Source organism: Eupeodes corollae, chromosome 1, assembly GCF_945859685.1.
Source record: "Eupeodes corollae chromosome 1, idEupCoro1.1, whole genome shotgun sequence".
NCBI lineage: Eukaryota > Metazoa > Arthropoda > Insecta > Diptera > Syrphidae > Eupeodes > Eupeodes corollae.
Window position 1 is genome coordinate 146,463,768 of NC_079147.1, and position 14,417 is coordinate 146,478,184.

Genomic DNA, 14,417 nt, shown 5'->3' on the forward strand with positions numbered 1-14,417 from the left:
AACAAATTAAATATGGCATGGAAAACTTATCTCAAAACTCTTTCTCCAATCAATTTCTCTGTTTATGTTGAATATTAAAGGAAAAATCAGATGGCTTTCCAGTTAACTTCACTTGCATGAAGCTTTCGTTGGATAAAACTGGTGATATCTGTAACGCTTTCGAAACAAATTTCCGTGAGTCATTTGTTAATAGCCCTCAACAAGTTGATGAAGTGAATTGATTAATAATCATCATTCCTCTTCGCAAGCCAGCTGTAGTAACATCCCTGTGCTAAAGAGTACGGTCCTTGATCTTTTATCCGCGTAGAATGATGACTGCTCAGCCGATCCCGATGGTTTTCCCCCCATAGTATTAAAAAAGTGTGGTAATGTTTTAGTTGAACCTCTTACGTACTTATTCAAACTTGCTCTAAAAACAGGTAACAAGGATATAAGCAACTACAGGCCTATTACAAAGCTTGTTTGCATTTCTTAAGTGTTTGAACAAGTTGTTTGTGAAAGTGTAGCCTTTTTAAGTAAAAATCTCATTTGCGAACAGCAACATGGTTTTGTGAAAAAAAGATCAATCGTTACTAATCTCCTCACATTCTCAAACATATGTTCAAGCGCTTTAGAACAAGGTTATGAAGTTGACTGTGTATACACTGAATTTTCTAAAGCTTTTGAGCAACTTAGCCACGGAATTATTTTATTTAAACTTAAGGCTCTTGGTTTTCCACAACTTTTTTTAGCTTGGATTAAGTTATACCTTGAAAACAGATCCTATGAGGCAAAATTTAGAAATTGTCTTTCTGAACCTTTTGTTGCTCAATCTGGTGTTCCCCAGGGAAGCCATCTTGGCCCTTTTCTGTTCATCCTGTCTATTAATGAAAATTCGTCATGTCTACGTGAAGTTCTCATTTTTGCTGTTGACATGAACATTTTTAAGATTATAAGATCCACCAATAATCGTATCCTTTTACAAGCTGACATTGATAGTTTCACATTTTGGTGCGGGAAAAATAGCCTTGCCCTCAACCCTTTAAAATGCCAGACCATATCTTTTACTAAAAAACGAATCGTCAGTGTATTTTATTATTGTATATCACAGCAAAAACTCTGTCGTGTCTCGACATTTAAAGATGCAGGTTTATATTTCTATTCCAACTTAGAGTTTACATATCACATTAATTTTATTGTCAATAAGGCAAGTTATATGTCTGGTTTTATAAAACGCTGGGCAAAGGAGTTCAATGATCCCTATGTTACTCTTTCTTTGTACAATTGCCATGTTCGTCCTCATCTTGAATTTGCATCGCAAGTATAGACTCCTTATTACGAAATTTATAGAATACGTATTGAATCAATTCAACATCATTTCATTCGCTTTGCCCTAAAGGTTCTTCCTTGGGATGATCCTTATGATCTGCCTCTCTATGAACATCGTATTCAGCTTCTTGAATTGCAACCTCTACATCAAAAGCGTGTTAATAATGATTGAACATTTCTTCATCAACTCATTAACGGTGAAATTTATGGACCTTATTTTCTATCATCTTGTGTTCATTTGAATTACCGAGGCGGAACTCATCACCTACGTTCTTTTGATTTTAAACATATTGACTTCCATTGAACTAAGTATAGGAAGAATGAAGCTTTAATTCGAATGAGCATTTCATATAATTTAAACTTTTCATAGATAGATTTAAATTTAAATAAGGCAGCTTGCTACAAGCTAACTACTTTCTGAAAACTCTGAAGTGTAATAAAATTTTAGAGAGTAAATCCTCTTTCAATTTAAAGTCAATTTCCGTTCTGGTGTACCTCAAGGAAATTACCTTGGTCCATTGCTTTTTATTTTATTTAATAGTGATTTACCTTCTGTTTGAAATAATTCTATATCTAATCTATTCAGATAATGTTTCGAATTATTGACTCCATCAAGAACTGTTAAGAGCTACAAAAAGGTCTAAATCAATTTTGGAAATGGTAAAATATTGCAAATATCGTGACGTTTGAATAGAGAATCTAGTGTTTCAGACCTTAATTTTGTACCAGACTCAAAATTATTAACTTTCAAATTGATACTCGTAAAATGGAACCATTATAAATAAATATAAAGAACTTAACTAAAACCTGGTTTTGCGTGAAAAAGAAGATCTATCGATTCAACCCCTTAGGGATGTTATTCGTCACGTTATCGAGGGCATACAGCTGCAAATGTAAGCATTGGTCATGGAAAAGTGTTGACCATTTGGCGTATATCGTTTGATATGCCCTTGTAATGAATCCATTCATTTATCTTCATAAATGCTTGTGTTTAAAATATCGAAATGAAACTACTTATTGAAAAACCTTTTATTTTTGAAAATTTTAACTTTCACAGTGTTACATGTTAGAGCTATACCATTCTACTGCTTTAAGTTTAAACTATTTAAATCTTAAATTTTCGAACGCAGTTTATATTTTCTAAAAACAGTTTCAATACACATCATCCTATATGTATATGCACAAAACTTCATACAATAAATTAATAGAACTTGAGTATTCTATATATATTTTGAGGAAATGCTCATTTGAACAAATCCTTTTCGAATGCACTTAAAAAGTCAATATTGAACAATTTTCATAAGTTGTGCTCTATATTTCACCATAAACCATATACCATGCTGAATAAAGTAATAACAATTTATTATTTTACAAATATGTAATTTCTAAATATTTCCAAGTGTCAGTCAGTCAGTCATTTGGCCAAAGTAAGCCCACATACTATCATACTTAAGATTCCATTAGTTGCCAATATGTATTATGTAAAGGACATACATTTATGGTGATTGTGGTGTTTGTTGTTGTCATATAGTGCAAGCAAATAATAATCCCTTTAAAGTCATTTATACATTCGTAGATGTTCTCTGGGGCTTCGAAATATTCCCTTCTGATGTAAAGTTTTTAGTGCTCTAGTTTGCTCTTTTCCATCTCTTTGCTAAAGGTTTTTAATTGCAAATTCCTCAATAGATAAGTGTGGTTATGTGCAATATACATCTGGTTATAATTGAAAGTTTGACTATAAAGTTTGTTCTCTTAAAATTCCCTTATATCATATTTTCAACGCTTTGAGATATTTGCATTTGAAGTCAGAAACGTATGTAAGGAAAAGTATAGGAAACATTCAGTTAGTGTAATTTGGAATTTCGAAGTAATAAAGGACTTTTTATCGAAACGATAAGATTTCTGAGATGATTTTGAATTTATTTGTATTTTATTGTACATTATTGTAAATGTCCTTTGGGATAATAAATAAATTCTAGTTGTTGGCAATTTTGTTTTGAAATAAATTTTTTATACTTTAGGGTAAAGTATTTAACTTGATGAAATATTGAACGCTTATGTTTAGGATGTCAAAGAGATTGGGTTATCCCCAACGACTTGAATATACGGCAACAATGTTTTCGAGACCCTATCGTGATTCTATACGCATTTCAACCGTACGAAAGGAATCATTTGTGAAACTGACCTAACACTGATAAACTGTGCCTCAAATTTGGTTGGTTTGGAATTTGTCGCACTAAATTCAATATTGATCCCTGATGATACTCTGAAAGTTTTATAACTTTCCTGAAAAAGTAAGTTTGTATAACATTTGATTTTATTTGTTATCATATTCCATCGACTTAGAGGCATCGATAAAGCAGAGATTGTTTCCTGCAAAGTTCGTAATTGTGTTATCACTAAGACCTGTTTTTCAGCATTTGTCATTTCCAATACTTCGGTTAGGAAGACGCTGCCTTGATCGGGGAGTCTAAAGAAGTTGGCAAGTTAAGTGTTTTCAAAAAGAAAACTGCACCTATTTCAGCATCCGATTACTCCGTTGAGAACTATGGCCTAGTGACATACAACTCTCAACCATTCCTGTGTGCAAGTAAGGTCAGGAATGGAGGGGACCTACAGTTTATATGCCGGCAGTACCCGTAAAAAGACTAGATGGCATAGGCAGGGAACGAACCCAAGACCTCTGGCAAGACAGTCAAAGGCACTACCCATCATGCCACGGGTACTTGTATTTATCATCTAATATTTTGAATGGGGTTCCATAGACGCTAGGATTTCATAGTCTGGGATTTTCCTCCAATTTTTTAACAAATAATAAGTCGGTCTTAAGGGTACACAGCTCGATATCCAGATGCAGGTCCTAGTCAAGGCTGAGGTGAGTTGGACGCTTAGTACTAAGGTGTTTTCCTGTTGCCAGTAGGGCTATTTTGTCGACATAAGCTTACTTAATTCAAGATTGGTAAGGATTTCATTTATGACAAGCATCTAGAGAAGTAATGATAATACCCGTCGATGAGGCGTTCCTTTGGATGATGTTTCTTTAATCTCCGTACCACCTAGTTTACTCTTGATCTTTCTAGTTTTAAGCATATTTCGAGAGCTCTGAGGGCTTTTTTGATTGCAGTAACGTTGTTGAAGGCCTCTTAGGAACATGTCCCCATTTGAGGTTTTTTTTTGGGATTCTGAAGCGTGGGATGACCAGATCACCACTTTATTGTACCATCATTAGAAAGGTGCCATCAGGGCCTGTCGATTTGAACGGCGAAAAGGAGCTGAGAGCCCATATCATCCTGTCTGCTGATAAAGTAACACTGGGACTAAGATTTCAGTGTGAATTGTTAGCTCTGTTACGCTAACATCATGATGGTAGCCCGTGAAATGGGTGTTTAGCAATACTTCAAGGTTTTCATGTTATCATTCTGTCCATTGGCCGGTGGGTTTTCCTAGTGACCCAATTAGTGTTGATTCTTTAACTAGAATTATCCTAAGTCTCGCTGTCACAGAAGTCCCCTAATGGCTGCGCTTCGTTCACTCGAGTTTCTACCTTAAATATTCTTTGACTTGACTTGAAGAAATCCCAGCCAGTCACAGTACAGTCTGCTTTCGCTTGGAAATATTGAAAAGTCTTCTTATCTTATTGAGCTAGTTGGTTCACAAAGGTTGTTAATTGCCTACTTTAGACTGAGTTTTTAGGGGAGAACCTTATTCAAGTAAGATTCCTGGAAGTTCTGTTGTGATTTTGTCCGAATATTTAGGCTCAGATATACTGGGTCTGTCTAGCTGTCTATAAGGTTAAGTGCCAATAGTGCTAAACGTATAAAATTCAACGTTAATAAAACATTCAAACTAAGACACATTATTATAACTTCCTAAGTACGCAAACAACTTTTGTTTGAAGAGCCTATATGAATTGCACATCTCGTATTGAAACGTCCGAAATACTGCATTAAAAAAACTTAGTTGTTTTATCACCGTTTAGTCATAAAATGCGAAAAATGGACATTTTTGAAAATGTACATTTTAGAAATCAACGCTTGCTGAAAAACTTTTTGGTAGCATTTAGAGTTCAAAAGTTACACGCTAAAACCGGAAATTTTCGACAAAAAAGCTCAATAACTTTTTATGCTCTCGTGGGATTTTTAAGGACTCGTTAGTTTTTGATAAATATCTTCAGCGTCTATGCCACTCAACTTATTATTCCAATTTAAAGTGTCTATTTGGACTCGACTATTATTAAAACAGTGTTTTTGAAAGTTGACATGTTTGTGTTTCATTTGTTTATAATTCCCGAAATAGATACAAAAATATTATGCCGACTTCAATAGCTCCAGTAGGATGAATAACTTACTGCCAAGAACATAAATTAATTTAATATAATGACTGCCTTGGCATGTTATTATGTTTTCTAATTGTTGTTTTCGTTTCAATGTATAAAACAAAACCATTTAATTACATGAAATAGAATTTCCCTCTATTTATAAGTATTATGAAACGCCTTTAGTGCAACTCATAAAGGTAAAACTTCTACCTTTATTCACGTAACCACAATCTTTTAGCATCAACTTTTCAGGTTTTGAAATTTTACTAACTTTAAAGTGATTAATGGATCTCTTAACATAAGAAGTTAGTTATGGCACTAAACTTAAGTGTTTTTTTACCACTAAAAACTTTGTCATCATTCTTGATGCTTATATTATTACATTCTCCAAAAAACACTTTATATTCATTTCATACGCCAAATTATACCTCCTCACCTGTTCTTTTACTGCCAAACATTATAGGCGTTAACTTTTCACTTCTTTATCGAATTTATAATAAGTTTGAGAGTAGGTAAGTTGGTAACTAAGTTTGAATACATGTTTCCACATCATTGTGGAATGTGGATTTACATGCTTTGATAATATTATTAAATTCGTTACAAAAACATTGTTTCGTTCTCTTCTTTCGAGTATGCACAAAACTTTTAGAAATATACCTTTCTAAACTGTTCACTTTGTAGCCATTATAGATTTAAAAGAATTGATAGGTGTAACTTCTGCTTTGTAAAACTTCATTAATTGTAAAACTAAGTAACTTTTAATTGATAATTTTCAAAACTCTTATATCGTTTGGTTCTAAATCTTTGATATTTATCAAATTTCAATATTGATAGTTGACACTCGCAATTGTGGTGATAAACAAAGTTACAAGTTCAATATAGAGCTCAAATTATCCCGATTTTAGTCTACTTATCTTTTAAAATCAGAAATTACGGAAATTTGGTTCAGCGGTATCGAGTTTCCAGCGTTAATAGAACAGATTTGATTTAGGTAGGAGTTGCTTTAAAATTTTCAACCGTTGCTAATATCTCTTAGCTTATGGAAGGCAGCCAAAACCATACCACTTCCAGAATCATCTATGGGTGTTGGATGTTGGACAGAAATTGGTCTGATATCGCCTTTCTTGTCTTAAGTATTTGAAATGATACTTTGAAAGCAAATCAATGCTCTACTCATACTATCTGGTTGTCGGAAGATACTAACGATACTTTAGAGTATTATTTATCATAAACTTAGGCCTCAAAACTTTTAAAGTTGAGTTAACAAAAAACTTAAGTCGGTCGATCACTATCAACGTTGCGTCCACGAACAAAATTCGATTCAGCACCACTAAATAAAATAAAAATGGTATAAAACAAATGTCAAGACAAAATTTCTTTGAAGAGAACAAGTTGTATGTCAATAAAAAATAAATTTAACGAAATTTCAACATTTTCTCATCTCAATATTTTGTTATTACAAAATCCTTGTTTAGACAAAAATCTAATCCTCGTTTAAAGCCACTTGCATAGTTAAATCATAAGTCATCAAATATTTTTAAACAGCATTGCCATTTCAGAGTAAAGATCGGAAAATGAATGTTTTAACTTCTCTGATTTTATAAAAAAATAACTCTTAAAAATAAAATGTTATTATAGAGAAAAAATAAATCCTTAAACGTTTTTTAATACAAAAAATTTTGTTTAGTCACAAAATAGTCACAAAATGCGAAAAGTCGATATTTTGGTCATTTGACATTTTTTGAAACCGCTGTAACTTCTAAACGCTTACGCTTGGAGAAAAAAGTTATGTGCAATATTTTGTAGTACATCTCATGATCTTCAAAGTTTCGTTGAAGACCTTTTTTGTGGCATTAAAGAGATACCTCCTAAAAACAGAGTTGTTCGATTAAGAAAAAATTAATAACTTCTTATGCTCACGTCGGACTTTTGAAGGCTTTTTGTCACTTGTTAATAGCGATGTTCTCAATTTTAATCGATATTCCAATCATTCCTAGATTTGATGAATTTTATGTCTATTTTCACTTGATTAAATAAGTAATTCTATTAGAGAATCTTTAAAATTTGAAAGTTAGTTCGAAAGGTAATAAAAAATCGGTACATGCTTGCAAAGGGTTTTATTCAAAAATCCAAATACACAAAAAGTACTTATGAAAATGTCAATATCGAAGCTTAAATTTCTTTCAAAAGGATTGCCGAAAATTACACATCAGTAAACCAAAGTTACATTTTTTGACAACTCTGTGTCAATCGTCAAATTATTATTCCAAAAAAGGAACATAAACTTCTATTTTTCTGTTTTTATCGTTCTTTGAAAAAAAAGTGATTGCAAAAGAACTTATTAAATGGTGGCAACAGAATCTGCAGTATTCGAATCGGAATGCATACGTATAAATTCCGTTTCAGATAGTGTTTTTGCAACCCTTAGATACGAAAAGGTAAAGTAATTTTCATTGCCTTCTCCTCAACCTCCAACAACCAAATTAATATCCGAATGCTTTGATTTTAAATAAACGGCCTTCCTGGAATTTCACTATTCACACTTCAAAAATTCCTTACGCCTAAGACACAAAAAATTCCATTTACAATTTTAATTTAGCCTCCCTCTGATAGTGAGTAAATTAGATATATTTTGAAAATCTCTTGATTTACTCTGAGTTTTATGTCACCAATGAACTTTGCCAGAAACTAAAACTTTCTCACAAAAAGTCCTTATTTTCATTTAAACCGTCGAACAAAAATAAACACATTACAATATTTTTCAATATTTTTATTATTACACCCTACTTTTGATTTCATCCAACAACCGAAATATTTTCACAAACTTCTTATCCACCGTCTCGACAAAAGCCTTTATATCATTTCGTATTATAGCCAATTCCAACACAGACTCTCCATCTTCTGAACATTTTTTCGAACTTTTATTACTCTCATACCAACACGCCACCCCATCAACATAATCATCAACCTTATCCGGCTCCAAGTCATCTTCGGCGAAGACAATTTCCCGCCGTTTAACAAACGAACTCATCAACAATTGCAAAAAGTCACAATTCCAGTTATTCTGATGGAAATAGAAATACTGCAAAGCCTTCAAGTTATCAAATACGCTAACTTTCAGATTATACAATGAATTATTCGATATGTCCAGGACTTTGAGTTTTGTTTGCTTCTTGAAAATACCCTCGGGAAAATCATGGATTTTCGTTCGACTAAAATTCAGTTTGGTTAAACCAATGAGGCGACGCAGGGATGTCGCCTCAAGACTGGCAATCGGATTGACTGACAGATCCAATACGGTGACATTGGCAGCATTCGGGAAATTGGGTATGTCCTGCAGTGAATTGTTTCGTAATTCGACCTCTTTGACAAAGCCATAGATTGTAAGTTTGTGCAATTCACAATCGTTCGCCAGCAAGGTGTCTAAAATGTCAAAATTGATGGTCGTCTCAACGAGGGGATTGCCGGAGATGTCAAGAAGTGAAAGTTTTGGATGGTTCTTGAAATATTCGGATTCGAATGTTAAGAATTTATTATATGACAGATGGACTTTGGTGAGGTTTGGTGTTTTTTCGAATATACGCTCTGGCAGTGTTGTCAGTTTGTTATTGGAGAGATTAAGTTCCATCAATTTTCGCATGGGCGAGAATACGGATAGAGGTAGATTTTCCAGTTTATTGTGTGACAAATCCAATGACTTTAGTTCCTTGAGGGCGTTGAAACTGTGGTTTTGCAGTTGTCGCAGTTGATTGCCAGCTAGTGACAGGGTGTTTAGATTGTCTGCACCGAGAAATATATTCTTGGGGATGTCTCGTATTAGATTGTTGGCCAGGAATAAACCCATCAAATTGCTGGCTCCCTCGAATTGTGGTTTCTCGAACGTCTCAACGGAACAGTTCTCCATTCGTAGGATTTGAAGGTCAGGAAATGTGTCAAACATGAGATGTGGTATTTTGGCAATAGTCGAATTGACAAACGTCAAAATTATCTGCTTTGTGATGGGTGTGTTTGACAGAATGACATAGTCATCGCGTGAGATTGTTATTCCTTGACACAGACCGCTCGAGCAGTGATCCTTCATCCAGACGCGTTTCAATTGGCCGCCGTTGACCGAATACACTGATGCGACAATGATAATAACAATTGCGGACTTCATGGCTTCGACTGAATGCCATTGAAAATGAAATTGAACTGAATTGTGGTGTAGTTGTAGGCGATGCTGTGATGCTGCTCGATGCTGCTCGATGAATTTGCTGATTTGACACAAGACAGAGGGAAATTAACGATTACAATATGAAAGGGGACCGTCCAATGGTCCGGATCAGTCCGGATAGGGGGACTCACCGTCGACATCATCATCACGCATATTTTTTGCTCACATTGCCGTTTGCCGTCCCAGTTGATTGGAATTAATTTTGTTTGGCGTTTTTTTAACCAACTCAGCTTGGCACTACTTGTGGCTGGATTATCCATATCCACCATTTCCTCTGATAGTGATTTATTGGTTTCCATTACCATATATCTTGATTGGTCATCAATTCGATTCAATGTTTCAGTGGGAAAAAAGTAAACCAGGATAGCAGCGAAGCAGAAGCAGACATATAAAAACTAGAATCACTGAAACTGGAAAGAGTGAAGTTATGGATGAATTTATAGGAACCCACCTAATAATGGAAGCATATCTCTGCATAGTTAGCACGTTGTTGGGAATAATTGATGTCAGTGGGATTGGCGCCGCGCATATATCAGTTTGAATCTCATTATTTTATCTAAAGGGATATTTGATGCGTGATGGCTTTTATCAATGATTTACACGTCATGCAACAATGTTGATTGGCGACACGCTAATTGCGTGCCAATTTCAGCTAAGCTGAACTGTCAACAGCTGCTGCCTGATGTTGCATATTGTACTCGTATTGTTCTTAGATTCTGCATCAGATTAAGTCAAGAGTATATAGGTATAGAGCTATCATGGCTTTGAAGACGCACAAAGCACATGTCTTGCTTGATTCTGTGGAACACTACGCTGCGCTAGTCGCCTGTCATTGATGTGTTTTGTTATATGTGCTTGATGTTATGAATATTGAATGATTAAAATATGAACAGAGGGGTTAGCAATTTGTGGTGAATAAAAATTAAACATGGGGAATTAGCATCAAGGAAATGGTTTGTTGGCATCAATTTCAACGTTGAATTGTTTATTTCTTTTTTTTTATTGTTGTCAGTATTGAAATAGCGGTATAAAAATACATTATAATTGAGATATATAAATAAAACTACTATTTTGAAAGGGGTTACGTCTGCAAGTTGATATGTGATGACATATCTATGGTATATAGATGCCTAAGGTAATAAGAATGGTAACAATTTGGAGGTCATGAAATAAGTTTTAACTAATTTAAGGCCAACGGCTATTTTTAATATTAAATATATTATATGTTAGTGCGATATTTCTTAACAAATGTTCTATAGATTATAGCCGAGCAAGCACTAATAATTCTTCTTTGATTAGCTGCTTACGTGCTTATGAAGGTTTTTTAACCAGCTTACCATTAATCATGATACAAATTTATAGAAATGTCAAACAATTATTTATCAACACAAAAGCAACCGTCATGTTAAACTTTCACGACTTATATTCACCTCAACAGTGTCAAATTAAATTTGTAATGGAAAATGTATTAACTCATTAAAGAAAAAACATTTATTGCAGATCAAGATCAATACATATTTAAAGCTTGATATAAGTTTAAAAAAAACCATATTAATAGTCTCGTCATAAGAAAAGTATTGGAATTTCACCATATTTTTTTTAACACCTCGAAAAGATTTACATGATTTTATTCCTACTAATGGTTCTGCTGCAAACAGACTGACTTATCAACTGATTTGTATCAGCTCATCATGAATCATAATAAATATGTGGATAAATATCAAAAATGAATTTATTCCACTAAAATCATCGGTCATTTGTTGTCCTTTCATATCTTGTATTAACCTCAATAATGTCAAATTAATTTTTGTTTGTTGTATATCAGCTCACTTAAGAGATACAATTTAACATAAATCAAGATCAAATCAATCATATTTAAGGCTGGATATAAGGTAACAAAAGCATATCATATAAACTTGTCATAAGAAAAATATAAGAAATCCAATATTTCTTTTCACCACACCCAATAAATCTGATTGGGATCGATTTCCCCTTTAAATTGTATCTGGAAAATTGACACTTTGGAGGTGAATATAAGATATTAAAGATTAAAAACAGATTAAGATCAAGATCAAATTAAACACAGCAAGTATGTCATACATTCTCGTCATTAGAAAAATGTGGGAAATTCAACCTATCACATTATTTTTCAACACAAAAACAAAAAATGGCACATCTTCCATATATTCACCTCAACATTGTCAAATTTAATTTGTATACAACATTTCAACCTAATTGAAGAGATATCTTGTCCCAAAATTCGATGCAGAACATGGAAAGAACCAACAGAATGTATTGATTTTCACCTAAAGTCCAACGAGTCTAAAAAATTGACATTTTTGAGGTAAATATAAGTTATTAAAGATGAAATTACGCAAAATTTTAAATGACAATGACATAACATTTTAGCATCGTAAATATTTATTATTATATACATACATACAGAATAACTATAAAAACAGGATCTATTGATTACCACTCTCAATTGAATATGGAAAATTGACACTATTGAGGTGAATATGAGAAATTTAATATTTAACACAAATCAACGTCAAATTTCACAATTCTAAGGCTAAATTTTAGTTAACAGTGGCTTATTTTTTGCAACAGCAAAATTATCTACCGTTGTGTACTCTTCTAGTCATCAGAAAAATATAGGAAATCTACCACATTTATTTCACCACTTCCAAATAATTCTATTGATTTAATTTCCTCTTTCTTTTTGATAAATTAATTAGGGTGCTAGTTTGAATTGATAAAAAAAATAAATGAAGCTTCTGGTAACTCTTTTTCGTATTGCAATACAAACGTCAAATTGGTGCAAGTGAGGATTTTGTTGTGATTCTCATTAAGGTGTCAAAAGTATGATTTTAAACTGCATTTCTACCAATTCCAACCCTGTTTGTTCTTTATATTTATGTAGGGAAGGAGGCATTTCAAAAAACGCAAATCAATACCAAAATCCTAATTTGCTGTCAAAAAAAATATTCTTCAACTCCATTACTGATAACTCAGACGTCTTGAAACCTCATTTCTATAAATATGATAAAAATAGCTTTGGCCGCAATATACAAACATAGACATACGTTTTATTTGGAAATTCACCTATAGGTTTTTATCCGATAAATTTATGCAAAAAATAAGTTCCACAGACCTCCAAGTTTATTTGCAGTTTCGTTTCGCTATACATATATGGATAATGCATCCTCCTAAGATGTTTTCACATTGCAGTTCTTGTTGAGTTTGCCCAGATGTACTTTACCTATGCTGCATCATCTCTAGCTATAGTAAGAATGAGTATAGGAGTAGATATAGAGGATATCCCATCCTTAGCTCTACAGAATGTTTTGTGATGGTATTTTGTTTGAATATTTGAAGAAGTTATCTATAGAGCTCCAGCAGCCTTCACAAGACAAGAAAATAAAAATAAAATTGTAAACTTCATCTCTTTTCCAAGAAGCAAAAAGCACACACACACACACAAAATAAACTTAGAAAGTCCTTTTGAATACTGAAAAAAAAAATATCTACATACCTACTTACCTGCAACATATTTGTATATAAGAATAAGGACGTTCTCAACAGGTAATAAAATTCCTGCATTCTTCTCCATCAGTTGCTTTTATCCTAAGGCAGTGGTACCGTATACTCCTTGTACGTACGAAATAAATGTTCCACCTTCACCACGTTCACCCCTGAACTGCCCTCGCTGATGTCATTGTACGTTCGTAAACTATTCTAGCACGTATAATATGTAGAAAATGCTTTACGCTTTATCTACAGCTCCTACAATATACTATACGAGTACAACTCAGGAATGAATTTGATAGTGTCCTTTCCAACCGCGTCCGCGTCTATTGCGCTGGCTGTTGTATAGTCCTCGTCTTCGTCCTTGTCGTTGTTGTTGTTGTTGGTCGTCATGCCTCGGTAGTCGCATTCTCTCATATCGCGGAAAACCAATAAAATCCAGAGGAAAAGTTCACCCTTTCGTTTTGGTACAATTTAACGGTGTGTAAGAGTGCGAAAAGTCACATTTACACTATATCCTTACAATTGGTACGTTTATGTGTTGGAATATCCTTGGGCGGCATGAAGTGTGCTTCTTCTTCTGATTGTTGTTGTTGATGTTGATACTATAAAGATCCACCAGAAGGCAGGTGTTTATTTGTAAACTTGCGATATATTAAATTTTGAAATTTTATTATTTTTATTTTCTTATCCTTCTTCCAACTTCCTACTCATACATAACGACGACGACGACGTTTCACGTCCCCTCTTCAGTTGTTCAGTTTTTGTTTGCTCATATTTTATTTTTTATCCTTGGAAAAACAGGACTCTTAGAGACAGCTACAGAGATTACTGTGTTTGAAATTTGAATGAAACTATTGTAAGAAAAAGAGAATCTTGATATTATAATGTATGTATGTATGTGTATGTAAGTTGGTTTTATATGTGGGTATGATGATATATGGGTACAAAGAAAAACTTGAAAGGATATAACAAAAACGTAAATCCACAATTTATGGCAAAAGAATATGCGAATGAGAAATGAAAATGCTTTCTTTTTCTTTTTTAAAT

At 33.5% G+C, this 14,417-nt stretch overlaps 2 protein-coding genes across 3 annotated transcripts in view; one reads left to right on the forward strand and one right to left on the reverse strand.

Moving 5' to 3' along the window:
- Positions 1-14,417, forward strand: part of LOC129942321 (furin-like protease 1) — a 705,779-nt gene that overhangs the window by 550,630 nt on the left and 140,732 nt on the right. The gene's annotated exons all lie outside the window — the stretch shown is intronic.
- LOC129942324 (leucine-rich repeat-containing protein 15) lies at positions 8,382-9,862 on the reverse strand. The gene has a single exon (XM_056051197.1). The coding sequence runs from the start codon at positions 9,780-9,782 to the stop codon at positions 8,403-8,405; it is 1,380 nt and encodes a 459-aa protein (XP_055907172.1). The 5' UTR covers positions 9,783-9,862; the 3' UTR covers positions 8,382-8,402.